This window comes from Lepeophtheirus salmonis, chromosome 5 (genome assembly GCF_016086655.4).
Source record: "Lepeophtheirus salmonis chromosome 5, UVic_Lsal_1.4, whole genome shotgun sequence".
NCBI classification, from domain to species: domain Eukaryota; kingdom Metazoa; phylum Arthropoda; class Copepoda; order Siphonostomatoida; family Caligidae; genus Lepeophtheirus; species Lepeophtheirus salmonis.
In genome coordinates this window covers 33281893-33299697 of record NC_052135.2, presented here as the reverse complement: position 1 = coordinate 33299697, position 17805 = coordinate 33281893, and the positions used below count along the sequence as shown (strand labels likewise).

At 30.7% G+C, this 17805-nt stretch overlaps 1 protein-coding gene and 2 long non-coding RNA genes across 4 annotated transcripts in view; 1 reads left to right on the top strand and 2 right to left on the bottom strand.

Annotated features, from left to right (window-relative positions):
* The window catches only part of LOC121117533 (nephrin), a 297316-nt gene that overhangs the window by 254363 nt on the left and 25148 nt on the right, over positions 1-17805 (top strand). For both annotated transcript variants that reach the window (XR_011780196.1, XM_071888628.1), the window contains exons 6-9: positions 3714-4004; positions 5645-5944; positions 6344-6676; positions 6996-7286. Coding sequence is in view for 1 of the 2 variants with exons in the window: in XM_071888628.1 (XP_071744729.1) it covers positions 3714-4004; positions 5645-5944; positions 6344-6676; positions 6996-7286 (1215 nt within the window). In the remaining variant the exon portion in view is untranslated. The remainder of the gene's footprint in view (positions 1-3713; positions 4005-5644; positions 5945-6343; positions 6677-6995; positions 7287-17805) is intronic.
* LOC139905451 (uncharacterized) lies at positions 1732-3843 on the bottom strand. The gene is made up of 2 exons (XR_011780197.1): positions 3707-3843; positions 1732-3457 (listed from the first exon to the last, which is right to left on the bottom strand). It is a non-coding gene; the product is annotated as an uncharacterized lncRNA (long non-coding RNA).
* On the bottom strand, positions 13238-14087 carry LOC121117792 (uncharacterized). Its single transcript, XR_005864243.2, has 3 exons — positions 14006-14087; positions 13778-13939; positions 13238-13499 (listed from the first exon to the last, which is right to left on the bottom strand). It is a non-coding gene; the product is annotated as an uncharacterized lncRNA (long non-coding RNA).

Here is a 17805-nt window from a genome sequence, read left to right as displayed (position 1 = left end):
CTTTTAAAGACGGGGAAGAGGGACAAACACAATTTTATTGTATATTATTAATGGGCTATGGCGTATTATTATATAATTGAATAATAGTTCAATAAGCAATTCTTGGTTCTTCAGGATGGATAACTCTTGGAAATTCTAAAATTTATCCATGCTACATTTATGTATTTGTGTGTGCATCTCTTGCCACATAATGTGTAGAAAATAAGTATATATGTATGTACAATATACAGACCGTAGATTATAAATTTATGTGCATTTGCGTACAATGATATCATCATTATCCAATTGTATTTAGATCAATAAATCCCCATATTTTTGAAGAAGAAAATATGTGTCCTTTGTGATGACGATGTCATGTAATAGTGGTCGTTATTATATCCCCTCTTTTCCCATGTTTTTATTAGAGGCAGTTAAAACGATAGCAATAAAAATAATGATTACTATTATCTTATTATAATGCGTTCCATATTTTATGGAATACATTTAAATAAAGTCGTTGTGGAAATTGGGAGTGTAAAAACCAAAAAACAAAACAAATGGAAAGTTTTCGTGCGTTTAACCTATTGTTCCGAGGAACAATAGCCTATGAGTTTTTTTAAATTAAAAATCTTGAGTATCAAAAGTCCAGGACTTTATAAAGGGAGACTTGCAACAACTTTTTTATTGGTGAAATCTTGGATGCATTTAGGCATGAATTTGAATTCCATTACTCAGCTGAAGGAAGGAGGTGAGAGAAGAGAAAATTTGGAACTGTGTTTAAAGTCATTTAATGAATGGGCATTTGGATTGATCTATCCTACCGAGCAATCGGATTTATGGACCTTCATCTGCCCTTCGTTTCTAGAAGTTTATATTTTTCCATTTGGATATTCTAGCTACACCGTATCTCACCATTAACTTATGTTATGTTCAAGGGTTCTCACCTCTTTGTACCTCACTCACTAGATCTCATCCTCTTTAATATAAAGAATTGTTCTCTGTGCAGACGCAATTTAGCACCTATGTATGTGGTTGGGATGTTTGACTACGTGAATCATTGATTCTATGCTCCAGGATAAATAAATTGATACAAAACTTGTACGAAATCATCATATACTTCAATAAGAACTACAGAGTTCTATATAAGGCAGAGTACTTGACTGAAATACCCATTGAGCAAGAGAGAGTTTTTTATTACAAAAATAGACCTAATATTAAGAGAATCATGTTAACCCATCATTTTCTCTTCATGATTTATAAGCCGCTCGGCAAATTGTGTATCGTCACCAAATCATCATCATTTTAATATTGAAATAAAATCTTGAAAATTAGCTTATGTGAGCACTTCACAATTTCTATGACCCTCGCCACTTCAACTTCAGCATCTTGTAGATCTGAGATGTACTACCTTTTGGCTTTTGCTCATTCATGATGACAAGATGACGAAATTTTTATTATAGTTAGTTTATGCACAAGGAATGGCTGAACCAAAATGCCAAAAAATATTCACCAAATTCCAAACCCAGTATATTTTTGTGTTAGTGAGGTAACACCGTGCCCTACAAAGAAAGGAACAAATTGCACACGCCATGAGGAGAAATAATAAAGTAACGTCATTACCGTTATCACAAAACGTGATATCTTATGTAGGGATGAGAGATCAGATCTACCATGAATCTATTAAAACTAACAGTCACGTTTCGCCTCTGCGTTTATAATCCTTATTTTTTTAGTGATAGAAGATCGCCATAATTGACAATTTTTTAATATCTTTATTAAAATATATATTACGTGAATAGCATTAAGTAATTTAATATACATAAAAATACATATATAAAATAATAATAACATAAAGCAAAAACTTCTGCTCTCGACTTTTCTATACCCAACTGCTGCTAAATATTTATTTGATTTACGATCTTTCTATGTGTGTGTGAACTGGAAAGAAAATGTAAGGAAGTCTAGAAAGGTGGAGAACAAAAACACATAATATACACATATATATATATATATATATATGTATACACATGGAAAGAAAGTAAAAGGAAAAACTATTTTTTCTTTCTTTGCATCATTAATAAATTTAATTGATGAATAAAAATAAAAATTAAAGTATCATCACTTAGAAAATATATACATATAGGCGCCTACAGAGAGTAGATAAGAGAAGGAGGAGGCTAAATAAATAGTTAATTATTCATTTGTCAATTTTAAAAGTTTGTGAAAATAAATTATTATGTGCTCTATTTTGAGTCTTGAAAAGATTAAAAACTCTTCTCCTTTCTAGTTCAAGACACTATACCTATGTACATATTGATATGAATGATAACTAGAGTTTTAAATTTTAGTTATTTTTTGGCTTGTAAAAAAGAAAAATAGGGAGCTCGACAATTTGAATAATGCTTGGAAGAGGAACAGCTTAACTGTTATAGCGTTTTATTAGATTCGCTGTGAGTAGCTATGAGAGGAGGGAAATAAACACAAAACCAACTCCGTATCTAAAAAGAAAAGTCCCGTGATATGTTGTTTTAATTCACCTCATTCTCAGTGTCTGAAAACACTGATGCCAACAAAAAAGAAACTTACATACTATAAAATGACTCAGATTTACAAACCTACTTATATGTATGATACATGATATTTTTGATCCTCGATTTATGCAGTGTGACAATTTTTGAGAGAAAAACTTCATAGCAATGGATATTTTATGGAGGGGGAAGAAACATGTTTACAATCATACGTTATAACAGGTTTTCACAATTGGAACTTCTTGGAGCCATTGTACAATCAAGTGTATCGTCAAGTACTCTACGAGAGATTAATACAAGCTACCATTGATATATACGAAACCTGACTCAATATTTGTTTTTTACTCATAAATGACAGAGAGTAGCCTTTAAGATTGGTTGGTAATTCTTGTTGGACAGAGAGTAGAATTAAGGATCGACATCGGAGTATGTTCTTTTAATTGGTCAGATAGAGTTGCAATTATTCAGTATAAGTAAACATGATACTACTTTGATTACTCCATCTGAGCAAGGAATGGTCTTTGAAGTCCATATGCATCCTTCTCTAGGAATGACAGAGTATTGAGCTTACGCAGATTGAGTTCAAGAGAATAATGTCTCCGGAGCGCGATGTGCAATGACCTACGTCGTAGGAGTAATTCTTGCCTATTTCCTTGTTTATTTCCTTCTCCCCCTCCCCTACCTCTTCACAGCTGCCTATAGCTGATCTAATTAAACTTCATGACAGCTAAGCTGTTCTCCTCTCAAACATTCTTCGAATTGTCAGCCCTATCCCGTTGATTGTCGGTTTCTTTTTTCTTAACTTACCAAAATACACCCGATTTGTATTACTAATTGTAATAATAGATGTATTAAAAAATCAATAGTTCTTCTCGATGATTAAAAGGTTGAGAATCACAGCTTTAGAATATGGCGTATTTGATACATGTATATCTACATTTTTTTCTTATCTAAAAAGAGTTAAATTATGTCAATTTTAGTATCTAATGTTCGAACCAGGATTTATGATTTTTATTCTTGTGTCATATTTATCTTGACATATAAATTGAAAAATATTGACAAAAATTTATTTATATTTGATTTAAACTATATACCTACATAAATAACTTTTAACTTGATTGATTTGAAGAGAAATCCTTCGTTTTTATTATAAAATACATTGTACATAACAAAGTATAAAAATGTCTTATTTTTCTTACCACGCAGATCCATCAGGACCTCCAGAAATAGAGGGTTACATCCAGGGGGAGACCATTCGTATGGGGCAAACAGTGTCTCTTATTTGTGTGTCTCACGGAGGAAATCCTCTTGCGGAAGTCGTCTGGTACCGCGGGGATGAGCAAATTGATTTCTCTTACTACACGACAGGTCGTGAGTCTAGGAATATGTACACTTTTGTTGCTTCCTCTGAGGATAACAACAAGCGTTATCGGTGCAAAGCTAAGAATACTGTGAGTGTGGAACCCTTAACAGCGGATATCGTTTTATCAGTTCAATGTGAGTATTTATGCATGTATATGGCCTTTATGCGGGAAAAGTATATATTATTCACGGTTCTAATTGGCTATAACAATAAAAATTTATGAGATGAATTAGTAGATATTAATGAATGTCCTTAATTTATGGTCTTCTCTCATTATTTTTGCAAAATGCATCATTGGACAAAGAAAAGAAAAATAATAGCGAACATTTGCATGTATATTATTTTCGATACTTCAAATATACATATATTTATATTTTTTCCCCATTTCCCTTATATCTGTGTAAAAATATAGATGCAGCTCGAAGAATGAGAATATGAAAAATATTGAAAATCAATTTATACATAATTAGCAGGTTCTAATGGTCTTATATTGAACATGGACATAAAGATCTGTTTTTTCCTACCTATATATGCATATAAAAAATATTGGTGCATAAAATAGCACTCCCCACCTATTGTAGGTATAGGGGGTACATATAACTAAGGGAAAATCTTGAAAGGCTTATAATTAATTAACTAGATGGGCTAGAATCAGAAGTTTTTTATTATTTGAAAGCTACATATAATTGCATTCAATTTTCATAATGAGATCCGCCTCCCTTGATAACCTACTTAGCAAGGGGATGCAAGCATTGGCAGGCAGAGGACCTTGTGCGGGTCCATCATTTCCATTGTACTGGTTCTGCACTTTAATTTTACTTTCCATGGAAGTCCAAAAAATTGCAGGTCACCTTGGCCACAAACTATCATTTCTTTTGAAGCCAAGATTTTTGGCCTACAAACAGCCCAATATGAACCCATGCAATTTCTAGCTCTGGAGGATGGTTGAGGATGAGGCTTGTGCCAAGTATCATTGCCTATGGAGGCCCTGAAAAAGTGCATTAAATCTACATCGACTAATCTGGATCCCCAGAACGTCTCCCGATACCTTCAAAGCTTCCGGTTCTGTGTGGCCCAGGTCATCAAGGGAGTTGGTTTTCAGTATAAATATTTAAATGTCATTAAATGTAGCTTTCAAGCAATAAAAAAAATATGGTTTGTTGTAGCCTATCTAGTTCGTTCGTTGTCAGCCTGTAAATATTTTCCCAATTTATTTAGGCCACCCTGTACATAATATTAAATGAATAAAATCCAAAAGTAGTGTTTGTGGACTCAAACAATTATTAACTTCATTTGAGTCTATAATTTTTCCACTCAGGGGAAATAGTAAGTCAAATTTCAAATTCGAAAAAAAACTTCATATCTTATTGAATTGGATTTATTTGTACCACTAAATCTCATCATGTATATTGGGTATCATGTTCCTAAGTAACTTTTTAATCAATTAAAATGTGAAATGTTATCCTTTTAATCTCTGAAAAGAAAGACAAGACAATATATTCTATAGTTTTTGTAATGAATTCCACAATTTTACAGTTACTAACAAATATTAGGTAATTAGGGCTTAGAAAGCAAAAAAGATCGGCCGAAAAATGAAATAGCAGTACGCATTCATACTTATCTAATTTGTACTCTTTTTTTTTTTTTTTTTTTTTTGTTCTTTTCAAATGGATCTATTTGCTTCGGTTCGATTTGACTCCAGCCGAAACAACAATATCTAAAACTCGATACAATCAACTAACATGAATTATAATATATATGTATTTCTTCTTAGTCGCTCCGGATAAAGTCACCATTGAGGGACCCACTGAGGCAAATGTAGGCGATACGCTCTCTTTTGACTGCATCACAACCAATTCAAATCCTCCAGCCATCGTGCAATGGGTCGTGGATTCTCGCTCTGCTCAAGAAAACTTCACTGTCCGAACAGAGAGTGAGCGAGGTGGTTGGGAGACGCGTTCAAATATATCTGTTCTAATTGGTCCAAATGATAGAAATAAAATCATTAGCTGTTATGCAATCAACAATGATCTTGGGGAAACCGTTGTTCAAACGCATACGATCAGTGTTTTATGTAAGTTTTCTACAATCTAAAATATTATGTATATATGTTTAATGTTAAAAAATGGAAATGAGAATTTATTGTTGGATTATAAAAATGATTCTATACTCAGAAAAATAAACTTTTATTATTAAATTTATCCTATTTTCTTTATTCTTCCAGTCATAAAGTACCATTTTTTTACTTTCACTTTATCATATTCCATCCTTTTACTTTTTTTATTTTTCTACTTAAGATCAGAATAATATTTTTTTAAATTTTACAAACCTAAATGTTAATTTAAATCTAAGTATGTATAAATAATTTTTTTAAACAATTTTAGCAATTTTAACAAAATTATAATAGATATCTAATTATACGGATACGTACACAAAGGGAATCAGGATACATACAAAATATATATTTTTTCAGATCCACCGGGAAAGCCCAGCATCACAGGCATAGACCCTGGAACCATCATGGATGAAGGCCAAAGTCGAAGACTCACTTGTATTTCAATGGCAGGGAATCCTTTAGCTACTCTAACATGGTATCGTGGAGATGAAATCATTCAAGGAACAACTCAGGATGACGATGAGACAGAAACTAAAAACTACGCTCAGTCCGAACTTCATTTAACAGCAAATTACTCAGACAATGGAATGGTGTATCGCTGTGAAGCAAGTAATCCTGCAACAGCACAAGAATCTGGACCCCTCTCTTCCACTATAACATTGTCTGTACGATTTAAGCCCATTACAATTGGTGAGTTGTCGTGTTTCCACATATAGTTTTTTAATACTGCTCTAATGGTTCTATTAGGATATGAAAATCTATATCTTATATAGATTTTTACATTGAATTTTATGTATAACATTATATAGAATTCCTACTTTTTATGTATTCTCAAAAAAGACTCTGAATGAAGTTATTAACATAATCTGTTTTAAATGATTATGTTCAGATGTTACCCCATAATTCTACTTAATAATGGAAACAAAGATTTTTTATCTTCCTCCTGAGTTTAAACCCTACATAACTATATATATCTATATTTTTGAACAATGTAATTTTTCTTTTATAGCTGTAAAATCGGATCCGGAAGTCCCAAAAGCTGGTAAAAAGGCTTACCTCTTCTGTGAAACAGGTAGCTCCAATCCCACTGCAAACGTTATTTGGAGACGAAATGATGGACTTTCTATTGAGAATCAAGGAGAAATTCGTGTTAGATCTGGGCCATTTGGAGGAAATTTGACAACAAACGTTCTTGGGATTGATGTAGAAGCTCGGGATCATGGGGTTACTTTCATTTGTGAAGCTACAAATGAGGAACTCGGTGAATCTGTCAATGATGGAATTACTATGACTGTGAAATGTAAGTCTTTTCTTAATCCTTTGATTGATTTTATTGGTAAGTACATATTTAATAGTAACGACAAAATAAAAGTTTTGTAGTCATAACTACAAAACTTTGTTAAAATTTTGAGATTTCTATTAATTTTTTTACAACAAAAGTTGATAATATTTTAATTTATATGTTTTTTGAAACTATACTAACTTCCCTTTAAGTAAGGCAAAGAGTTAACCTTATTTGGATCTGACATTAGATAGTACCTTGACTAGCTGCTCCGAGACAGATCCCTTCCAACAGGGGTGGGGAAAGTGGTAATACCTGTCAAAACTAGAAGGATATCAGTAATAGAAAAATTTGATGCGAAATCTGTTTTATTGCATGGAATAGACAGCGGATATTGACAAAATAGAAAATTAAATAACGTGAAAAAAATTAAATGTCTTTAAATTTTTTTTAATGGTAATTTTCCTCCTCACTGTTCAGTTGGAGTTTCCCCAAATAGATATTAGTACACATTGTAGTAATGCAATTATACATCTGACATATGAAATATATGAGAATTGATATACCTTTCAAATTTATATTCCATTCTATAAAGAGTAACTGGGATTGGAACTTACGCACTCTGAGTTCAAAAGAATTTTATCAAACGTGTCAAATGTTATAGATCGGAGTTACCTAGGTATTGCATAATATGCAGTTTATTCATTTCTTCTATGAATAAATAAAAGATTATAAGAAGAAACTCATACAAAAAAATATTTCAGCCCCTCAATTCTCCAAAGAAAAGCCCTAAGAACAGTCCTGCCTCGAGGTCCCTTTCCTCCATTACTAATACTACATACATACAAATATATGATATAGTTTATGTATTTTGCCTTTAAACGAAAGATAAAGATTTAAGACTTCTATATTTCAAGACTGATTTAGCGGGTAGGTTTTTTTCTCATTTCTTTTTCTTTCTCAACTTAGATTTATGGCTTAACTCTCCCAGCGACCGTACATACATACACACAATTTTCTTGTTCATTAATGTTGTATACAGTACAATGCTGTTCATCCTACATATATTTCACTCAAACTATATTGGTTGACTCAAAAAATTAATCCTTAATTATGCATGTACGAATTATAAATCTCTCTTATTTCTTGATAAATCGAATAAAAGAGAATTATGCGTATAGTATGTATATAGTTTGTGGATCCCTTTTTTTACTGTATCGTAGTTAAGAAAGTAACTTTCACAATTACATATATAAGTGTATGTATGTGCTTCTTAGCTTGCTGTTAAGTAACTTTATTGTGATGAATGGCTCTCTTTCTCTAAAATGTTTTTTAATTGAGCTAAGAAAAAAATGTCCTCTTTAAAAAATGACTAAATAATGTATTCATAGAGGATCCTTGTATACTCAATAATTTATCACTATATGAGGGTGGCCAACAAAGTGCGTACACAAATGTTTGTCATTTTTTTAACCTACAACCCCCACGTACACATTTGGTACACATACAGTGCGTACGCTGTAAACACCTGCATGAGTGGACTATTGCCCAAAACATTTCCCAAAAGGACAATTTGTGCAACGGGCATTTCCCCGAATGACCATTTGAACATTTGGTCTAAAAAATGATATTTAATATATTGATATATTTTATTGCATATTTTAATTCAATTTAAAATGAAATCATGAAAAATATCATATATATATATATATCATGTGGTAAATTAATTAGTCTTATTCTGCAGATTTTTTTTTATTGATATCCAATAAAGATAATTTTATAAACAACACACTGTAGCATGTAGTTCAAATCTTTATCTCAAATCGTTGTATAAATGTTTATGCATATTTAATGAGGAAAGAAACGATCTAAAAAAAATATTCGACACTTTATGTAAACACCTAATATAGTTAATTTTGGACGATACACTCTAATGTATATGTTGTGTTCAAATTGCGATGCCTTTATAAGTGGAAAATTGTCTCGGAAAATTTTACAAATTCCGATTTCGTTGCACTAAAATGCATTCTTTAATTACAAAGTTGATCATTCTAATTTCTAACTATTCATGGATGCTATCATTTAATTTTGATAAATTCAAATTACTTGATTATCATTAATTTATGAGGTAAATGCCCGTGGGAATTTGAAGTTTGTACTATCCTATATAATACTTATATTTCAGTCATTTGTATCAAAATAGTGAAAAATTACTCCATTAATTTATATAGACTAGCCTTGGAACATTCAAATATTGTATTATCCTCATCTTAAGTACTATAACACATTCATTTAAAATTGAGCATCTCATTTGATTCATTTTGTTATTGTTCCTTAAATTGGTCAGATGGAGCTGCATTGATTGAGTATAAGCAAAAATTATAGCATTACAATTGCTTCATCTGACTTATTAATTGTCCTTGAAGTACATATATGTACAGTATGGATTTTTCCTTCTTTAGGAACGACCGAAACGCGAACCTACGTGGATTGAGTTCAATAAAAAAATTCCCCTGAGCACGTTGTCTATTGAGCTACACTGATAAAAAATTAAGATTGTATCTTTTTGTCAGATGTCGATTTTTCTGCTTATGTTCTCATTATGAGTGTTCTAATCATTGAATGGTTGACCAAGATCAGATTTTTTTTCCCCAAAAGAAAACCAAGATAATCAATACGAGCATAAATTTATTGATAATTTATTTTTAAATTTTATTTCTTTTAAAATATTAACCCCCCCCCCCTCAAAAACCGACGCCGATCGGAGCTACATGTCCTCTTTTTGGGGAATAAAAATATGGCAATCCTATTATAAATAATTTAAAATTAAAAGCAATTATAGATTAATAATTCTATAGTATGGAAGAATAGGCTAACAAACCAACTAATTTTGGCCTTGCTGTTTTGTTTCTTTTAGAAGATTTTTTCCCGATTTACAATAAAAGTATATCAACAAATATCACATAGTTTAAAAAATAAGTATAGAGAAATAATGAAAGTGAAAACAAAAGGTCATACAACATCACACTTGACTTTGAATATCCCCATTTTTCTAAATACTTAACTTTTTAACGGCCTCTACGTTAAAGAATGATCAGAATTTTGTGATTTTTGAAGTTATTTATCTACTTCCCAGAACAAAATTATTTTCTATTTATCCAAATCGGTCAAAATCGAAGATTTATATGGAACGACGTCGCTTAATGGAACATGTACTAGGGAGAATTTGGTCTCTTGAGCTCAATGTGCGTAGGTTTGCACCGTGGTCGTTGCAAGAGAAGGAAATATACTTTATGTATATGGACTTCAAAGAAGATTCCTAAGTCAGATAGACTAAATGTAATACTATAATATTTACTAATACTTATCCATCTGACTAATAAAAGGAACAATTAAAAAAATATATTTAAGATTTGGTGTTTTCAATAAAAAAGTATAGAATTTTTAGTAAAAGTAACAGATATACGTTTAATACAAATAAATGGTTTTCTTTATATAAAACATCTAAAATTAGATTTGTAGTTTGTCAAACTTTAAGGCCGAAATTTGTTTCCTTTTTTTTTATCATTTGGATCCATGACGCTTTTGTACCAAAAAAGTTGTCAAATTGCCCAAATCAAGGATTATAATTCTAATGTATAAAATATGATAACTATGGCGAAATAAGATTAATTTTATCCATTAATATTTGAATATTCATACTCAAGGAACTAATAACTATCGATTAAGGTCAACTGATTTGGCATTTGCTTTTTTTGTCGGCATTATGGTCGGCAATTTAAATGGGAAGAAAGAAAAGATAAGATTTCCCGAGAATTCACTACTTTTTTGGAAATTATCTGTACATCCTTCCACTCAGTGCAAGGATGATAGCTTATAAGCATAATCGGTCAGTCTACGAGAACTCTTCCCGAAACGTTAAAAGTAGAAACTATTGAAAAACAGTAGTTGTTGGAAGTTCCATTCAAAAACATGACTTTCGTTTTCACTTCCAAGATGGTGATAGTTTAGAGTAGTTTTATAAAAGTTAGCCTTTAATTTTGTTCCATTTTTCATTTTTTTAACCTTTCCTTCTTTTGTTTGCAACCATAAATAAATATGGTTATCTATGAATCATACAACTGACGGCAAATTGAAACAGTGTGCTGGAACGAATTTCAACATGCCTATGTGCCGATTTCCGGCATATAAGCATGTCAGATTAAGTCAGAAATAGCCGGTAAAAGTCGATAGTGGGGCAGATACTGGATTGAAATTAAAACCATGTGCTGGAATTCCTTGCCGGGAGTAACATGATATACATAAATATGCAGATTTAATGCGAAAATAATAATTAATTTATCTCTCTGCTTCAACAAAAATACTCACTCTTGAATATGTACTTAAGAGATAAACTCGATTTAAATCTTTTTTATTCTCTTTCTCTCTACTTCTTAACGAACAAGAAGATTGATTTAATGCATTAAATTAATGCAGTTCCTTTATAGTTATTATAATTAACGAGTGAGCCTCTGTTCTTTGTGTGTTGAATTAAAGGGAATAAGGATGAAGATGGAATGAATTACATCCATAGACGCAAAAATGAGATTTTATTGACATTGATTTAATAGCATGAATATGCCTTTTTGAAGAAGCATTTTTTCTTATATTCTTATTACAAAGGATTAATGATTGTGTCTTCTACTGCTAGAGAGAGGAAGGAGTATGTCATTTGAAGAGTTCAATGGGAAATATCCATCAATTGGGAATTTAATTTTGATTTTCATTACATAAATAACGTTTACATTTTTTATATAACATTTCATATATGTTAGTGTTCTAAAAAGTTTTTCCTATTATTAGTCAGATACCGTGAAACCAATAAGGTCTAAGAAGAGATTATATCTGTAAAACCATCTGGCCTAGGAAATATCTTACAGTTAATATACATAAAAAATGTATATTTCCTTCTCAAGGAGCGACCAATATTCGAACTCACCTAAACTGATTTCAAGAGAATAATAGGTTGTGAACAATTACTTACTATAAAAGAACTCCAAGAGTTAGGAAGAATGACTTAGTTTTCTAACGATTAGTTAACTGCAGACTTTTTTTTTACTTTCATTTTAGCAGAAAAAGTTAAGATGGTCATCTTCAATGTTGTACTTACACATTAATTATTCTGCATTCCTCTTCAACTTTTTTTTACTTGATGAGAATGTAATTTTACTTATTCATGTTTTGAACGTTAATCTGCTAATCTTGAATATTTATTGGTGAGTAGTCCAACAGTTGGAGTCAGATAAGGAACTTAAACAAAGAAAGGGTAGGGAGAAATCCAATAGTTACTACCCTGTTTTGAAAATGTTCCGAATAATTTATTTTATGAAGAGCCATTGTCTTGTAAAGGTAAAAAAGTGCATATTTTCTACTTTATATGAGTTTCAAAGTGTTTTGCAACCGTAGTGGCAGTGAGTTTGTCCCTGCTAGTTACATGAGAAATGTTAAAAACTCACTCCATAATTAACTAATAATTATTCAATTAGACTATTTGTTAGCAAAAATTTATAAAACCTCTTTTATTTATAGATTCATACATAATAACAATTAGCAGATTGGCAAGCAAGATCACTTTCAATAATATGTATGTAAAATCTATTTGTACATTTAATTAATATGAATTTAATGTAAGTTATGAATTATTTTAGTTTGCATTCCTAAAAAGTAAAGGCAAATGAAAACAAGGGACATAGTTGAGTGAGATTTGTTTAATAATTAAAAAATAGAAGTACATTGTATAAGTTTGCCCGCACGTTTTACTTTCTCTTTTTATCTCAAAATAGGAGACAGTGACAGGGGATATATCAAATTCAATTACTCCAACCTTTTAATAATAAGGAAATAACTTCAAAAAGGGGAAAATATGTTATTAGGAGGATAGGGATTTCGACTTTTTCGAGATATTCCGACAATTAGCACTTTGGAGGGCCATGAAAGTAAATGGAAGGTCTCATTATGATGAAAAGGTTGTAAATTAGCCTCTTTTTAAATATTCCGGTATTGCAGCTCGGAGTCGACCCGTGGACTGAGGCATCAGTCCGGAGGAGATTGCATATCATTAATTATAGTGCTACGACTTTTTCTTGTATATACTATGAACCATTACAGCATTATTACAGGATGAGCATAAAAAGTATCTTAGAAATGAACTTCTATGTCATCAAATCCATTAACTTCGGAAACATGATATTACTATAAACATACATAAATAGAAAGATACACTACAAACTCAAATGATGGTCTAATTCATTCTACGTGGAGCAATTGTGATCCATAAAGTTTTGGATCCCTCTCCTACTACTGCAATAATACATTTTCGTTTTGAGAAGCCTCACTTCGTTGCAATGAAGTTATTTCCTTATTATTAAAGTTGGGGATAATTATATTCAAACTATCTACTGTCGCTGTCTCCAATTTTGAGATAGAAAGAGAAAGTATGACTTGCAGGCAAACTTATACATGCAACGTACCCATTAACTGATTAATAAGGAGAAGCTCCACGTACATCCTCCAAAGCATTCTTCAAACTATCTGGATACCATGTTATGCCATTTTTCGGTTTTGCTTTTTGTACGTACTGAAAGTGCTTAACATTTAAAACTCTAATTATGACTACCCCAACTCATTCAATTCTTGAAAAACAATAGAAAGGAAAAATTGTTGTCATCAATACATCACATAATTATTGTACAACCGACCAGTTATAATAGGTTTTCCAAAAAGAAGGTGGAGTAGCCTTTTCATTGATGAATTGGTTCGCCCATGCTACGATCTCTATTCTATAAATACCAATAAAAACCACACAATTCATTTCATACAGAGCTACATTTATATCACGTGTTTTGTATCACTACTTTTTATTTCTCTCTTAAGAAAGTTTTTTTTTTTTTTTTTTTTTTTTTTTTTTTTAAAACCTTGAGTTGTTTTTGTATGTTTGAGGTTAAGACAAAACTTTTAAAATAACAAATTCGTCTCTTTTTTCATGTTGATATAATTTATGTATTTGTATGTGTGTATATATATTTATATATACCTAGTTTGTGACACTCATTTACAATTTCTCCGCAACAACAACAACAAAAAAGAATAAACGAAAGAAAAGTTACTTCGTTTTTTATTACTCTCACTTGACAAATATGTATGTACTTGTGTTGTTGCAGTAAGGAAATATTCATGCCATCACCACCAACATGTTTAATTTTTTAATTTTTTTTTTCTGAAACTAAAATAAGAGAAAGTTGTGTTAACTTTTATTCTGCTTTAACACACCAATATACAATGAGCATAAGTATAAATATAAAGAAGCTTTCAAATGTAAGGTTACAAGTACATATACAGGGTTGATTTTTGTACAAAAGTTTATTATTTTCAATTTTTCAAGAGTAAAATTTAAAAGAGGGGTTTTGTGAAGAATTTTATTTAACAAAATCTGAAAATAGTGTTAGGCAAAACTTTTATTCAATATGTGAGCCATCAGCTCTCATAGTTGTTTTTATACGAGACCTAAATCCCCCGCATATCATGAATATTAAGTAAGGCTAGAACTTTGTCCACTCCTTCTTGATGGAAGACTCTAGAGACTGGACACTCCTCTGAAAAGTACCCCACACCCTTTTCTCCAGACGTGCCTAGATAGAGTAGCTCAAGGGATTTGCGTCCGGAGAGGAGGGCGACTACATTTTGAGGTAAGTTTTCTCTTTTTAAGGCCTGGGTGTGATGACACTGAGCTCCTTCTTGAATAAAACAAAGTTGTCCCCAAAAAAATTATCTTGCCCAATGATGCACCTTCTTATCCCGAAGTTTGATATATGAATGTGCATTGAGCCGCTTCTTCCATTCTACAAAAATGGGAGGGAAGACTTCGGGATACTAGATTTTTTTGTTCTAAGAACATGGTTCACTGAAACTGAGACATTGCCTAGATGTTGGTTGTGATGTAACGGCTGTTCTGCTTTAAGGAAAAAATCTTTGTGAGTAGAGACTATTTAACGCTTCGGGGGATTTATATATGTTTAATTGTAGAAGCCCCATTATTGGAAATAATTTAGTAATAATTTTCATTCCTTTATTAAGAAAAACGTTAAATCATGTTACCTTATTATCTGTTTCCATGCGTGTCTTTTTATTTTTCCGTTACAATCATCATATATTTAATATTTATGTATGTTATATATGCTAATACTTTTTGCTACAAGATATTTTATTTGAGAGGGGGGAGGGGGGCTTTGTACAAAAACCACAGCTGCTATTCATGCATCAAAACAAATAATACGTGCCTATGTGCATATTTTTAAATACATAATAATAAAAACTGCATCATCCAATCTGTAAAGTATATTTCGCGTTTAGCTTGTTATTCTTATTTACATACGTAGAGCCACAGAATATAAACAATACATACGTATTCACAAATATTGTCATCTATTGAGTTATGAGTATATGTACATATATTTGCACTTTGAGTGTGTACGTGAGGTTAAGTGCAATAAAGGTGACTTACTTTTTTATATACATTATTGAAGTTTTTACTTTTGAAAATTCGCATTACATATGTAACATGTTAACATAAAAGCAGGCCGCTATGTTTTTTGTTAAAATATTCTAGCAGGCTATAACAACCCATCAAGTTATGTTCCGTAGCCCTTTGTTAGCAAACATCCTTAATATAACGGTCATTCTGAGCTAGACTATAATAATTAGGTCATTTAAATTCTGTATCATTTTTTAAATTATTCAATTTATATTGCAATCATAAAATATCAATTAAAATGCTAAAAATATTTGTACAAAAAAGTGACATCCATAAAAAATAACCACTTACTTTTTAAATAATATTAAAAACATGAGTTTGGCCTTTCAAAAAAGAATAATTTGTTATTCCTAAAGTAAAAAGAGAAAAATATTAGTTATTTTTAATAAAATAATTATCACTTTATACAAACTTTTGGAATCAAATAAGTACCCATCCCTTTTGAGGAGGTTGTGTGAATTATATAAAATATTCTCTACAATATTACTTTTTTTTTTGTATCATTTTATGGCTCACATTGAAGAAAAAAATACCCCACAAATAAATAAAAAAACGGTTTATAAGCAAAACTGATAATTAAATGAACAAAACATTGATTACAAAAATGTAAAATATGCGAATAAATCTTAAACAAGGTGTTATCAAAATAAATAAAGAATTGCATATTATCAAATTTAATATTTTAGGAGTATTCTGAAAAGTATTGGCGATAAAATGTAGATTCAAAGGAATAAGAAGTATTTTATAAATCTTGGGGTGTATAATATCCCAGATCACCAACAAAAAGGTTAGATTTTATTAACAAATGGTTGAAATACCTTTGGTAGAAGCTGCAGTTTTAAAGTGTTTTATTATATATTACCAAAATTCTATGTATAATATGAAGCATAACAATAGATTGAGATTTCATCAAAATAATATAAGGCCTTCATTGAAAAGCTCAAAGCCTTATCTTATCATAAGAATACATAGTGGTCTGTAACAAATCATATGACATTTTCCTTAGAAAATGTCAATTGGCTAAAAAAAATAATAATTCATTTGTGTGATGTTTTGCAGCCTACTTTTATGCTGATTTGTCACATATATAGATAACCTAAATAATGGGTCTGTAAAAATACTCTTTATTAATTCCTGAGAAGCAAGAATTGACAACCTTGTGCCTTTTTTTTTTCTTTTTACTATTAGCTAAGATAAAAGTAAGGAAAGATTTTTAGAAGACAATATTCTATTTAGTTTTACAATGTTTACCATTGCATCATAAAAACTAACCAATAGAAAAAATACAAAATTGCGAAAAATTGATTTAAATACACCAACAGTCAAAATGGATAAAGAAAACTTATGAAAAGTTCACTATATACGGGTTTTTCTTATATCCGAAGTATAAAAAAATTACTTTTTTTGTATATTTATGTAAATAAATAATTTTGAAGCTCCCATTTCGAGGCAACCAGTGTTTGATTAGATCCTGTTTTGACAAACACAGTCGATGATTTTTAGTATATCTTTCAGCAAAAGTGTATTTCTGGGTGCCCTCATAATATATATGCGTATTGATTAAAAAACAATATGAAATGAATTCAAAAATGACATATTGAACATATTGAAGGGCCAGCTTACGATTTGCACCAATAAAGAGGAAGAACCCTCGAAGAATTGTCCTATGAAGTTGATACCAAAAAAAGGAAAAAAAAGTTGACTATATTCGGATTTTTACTCATTGTTTCTTTTATGCGAAGTATTCTATTTCATAAAAATTTGTATCTGAGAAAACGTAGACTACAAGCGTATTTTTATTATTTCCGGAATTATAATTAAATATTTCATTAACATACTTCGATCAATTATATCAAATTTATAGAATGAGATTATAATATTATATTATGTTATATATATATATAACTATATGTATTTAATTTTTGATATTTTATTTGGCCTTGATATGAAATAGCTTTCAAATAGATT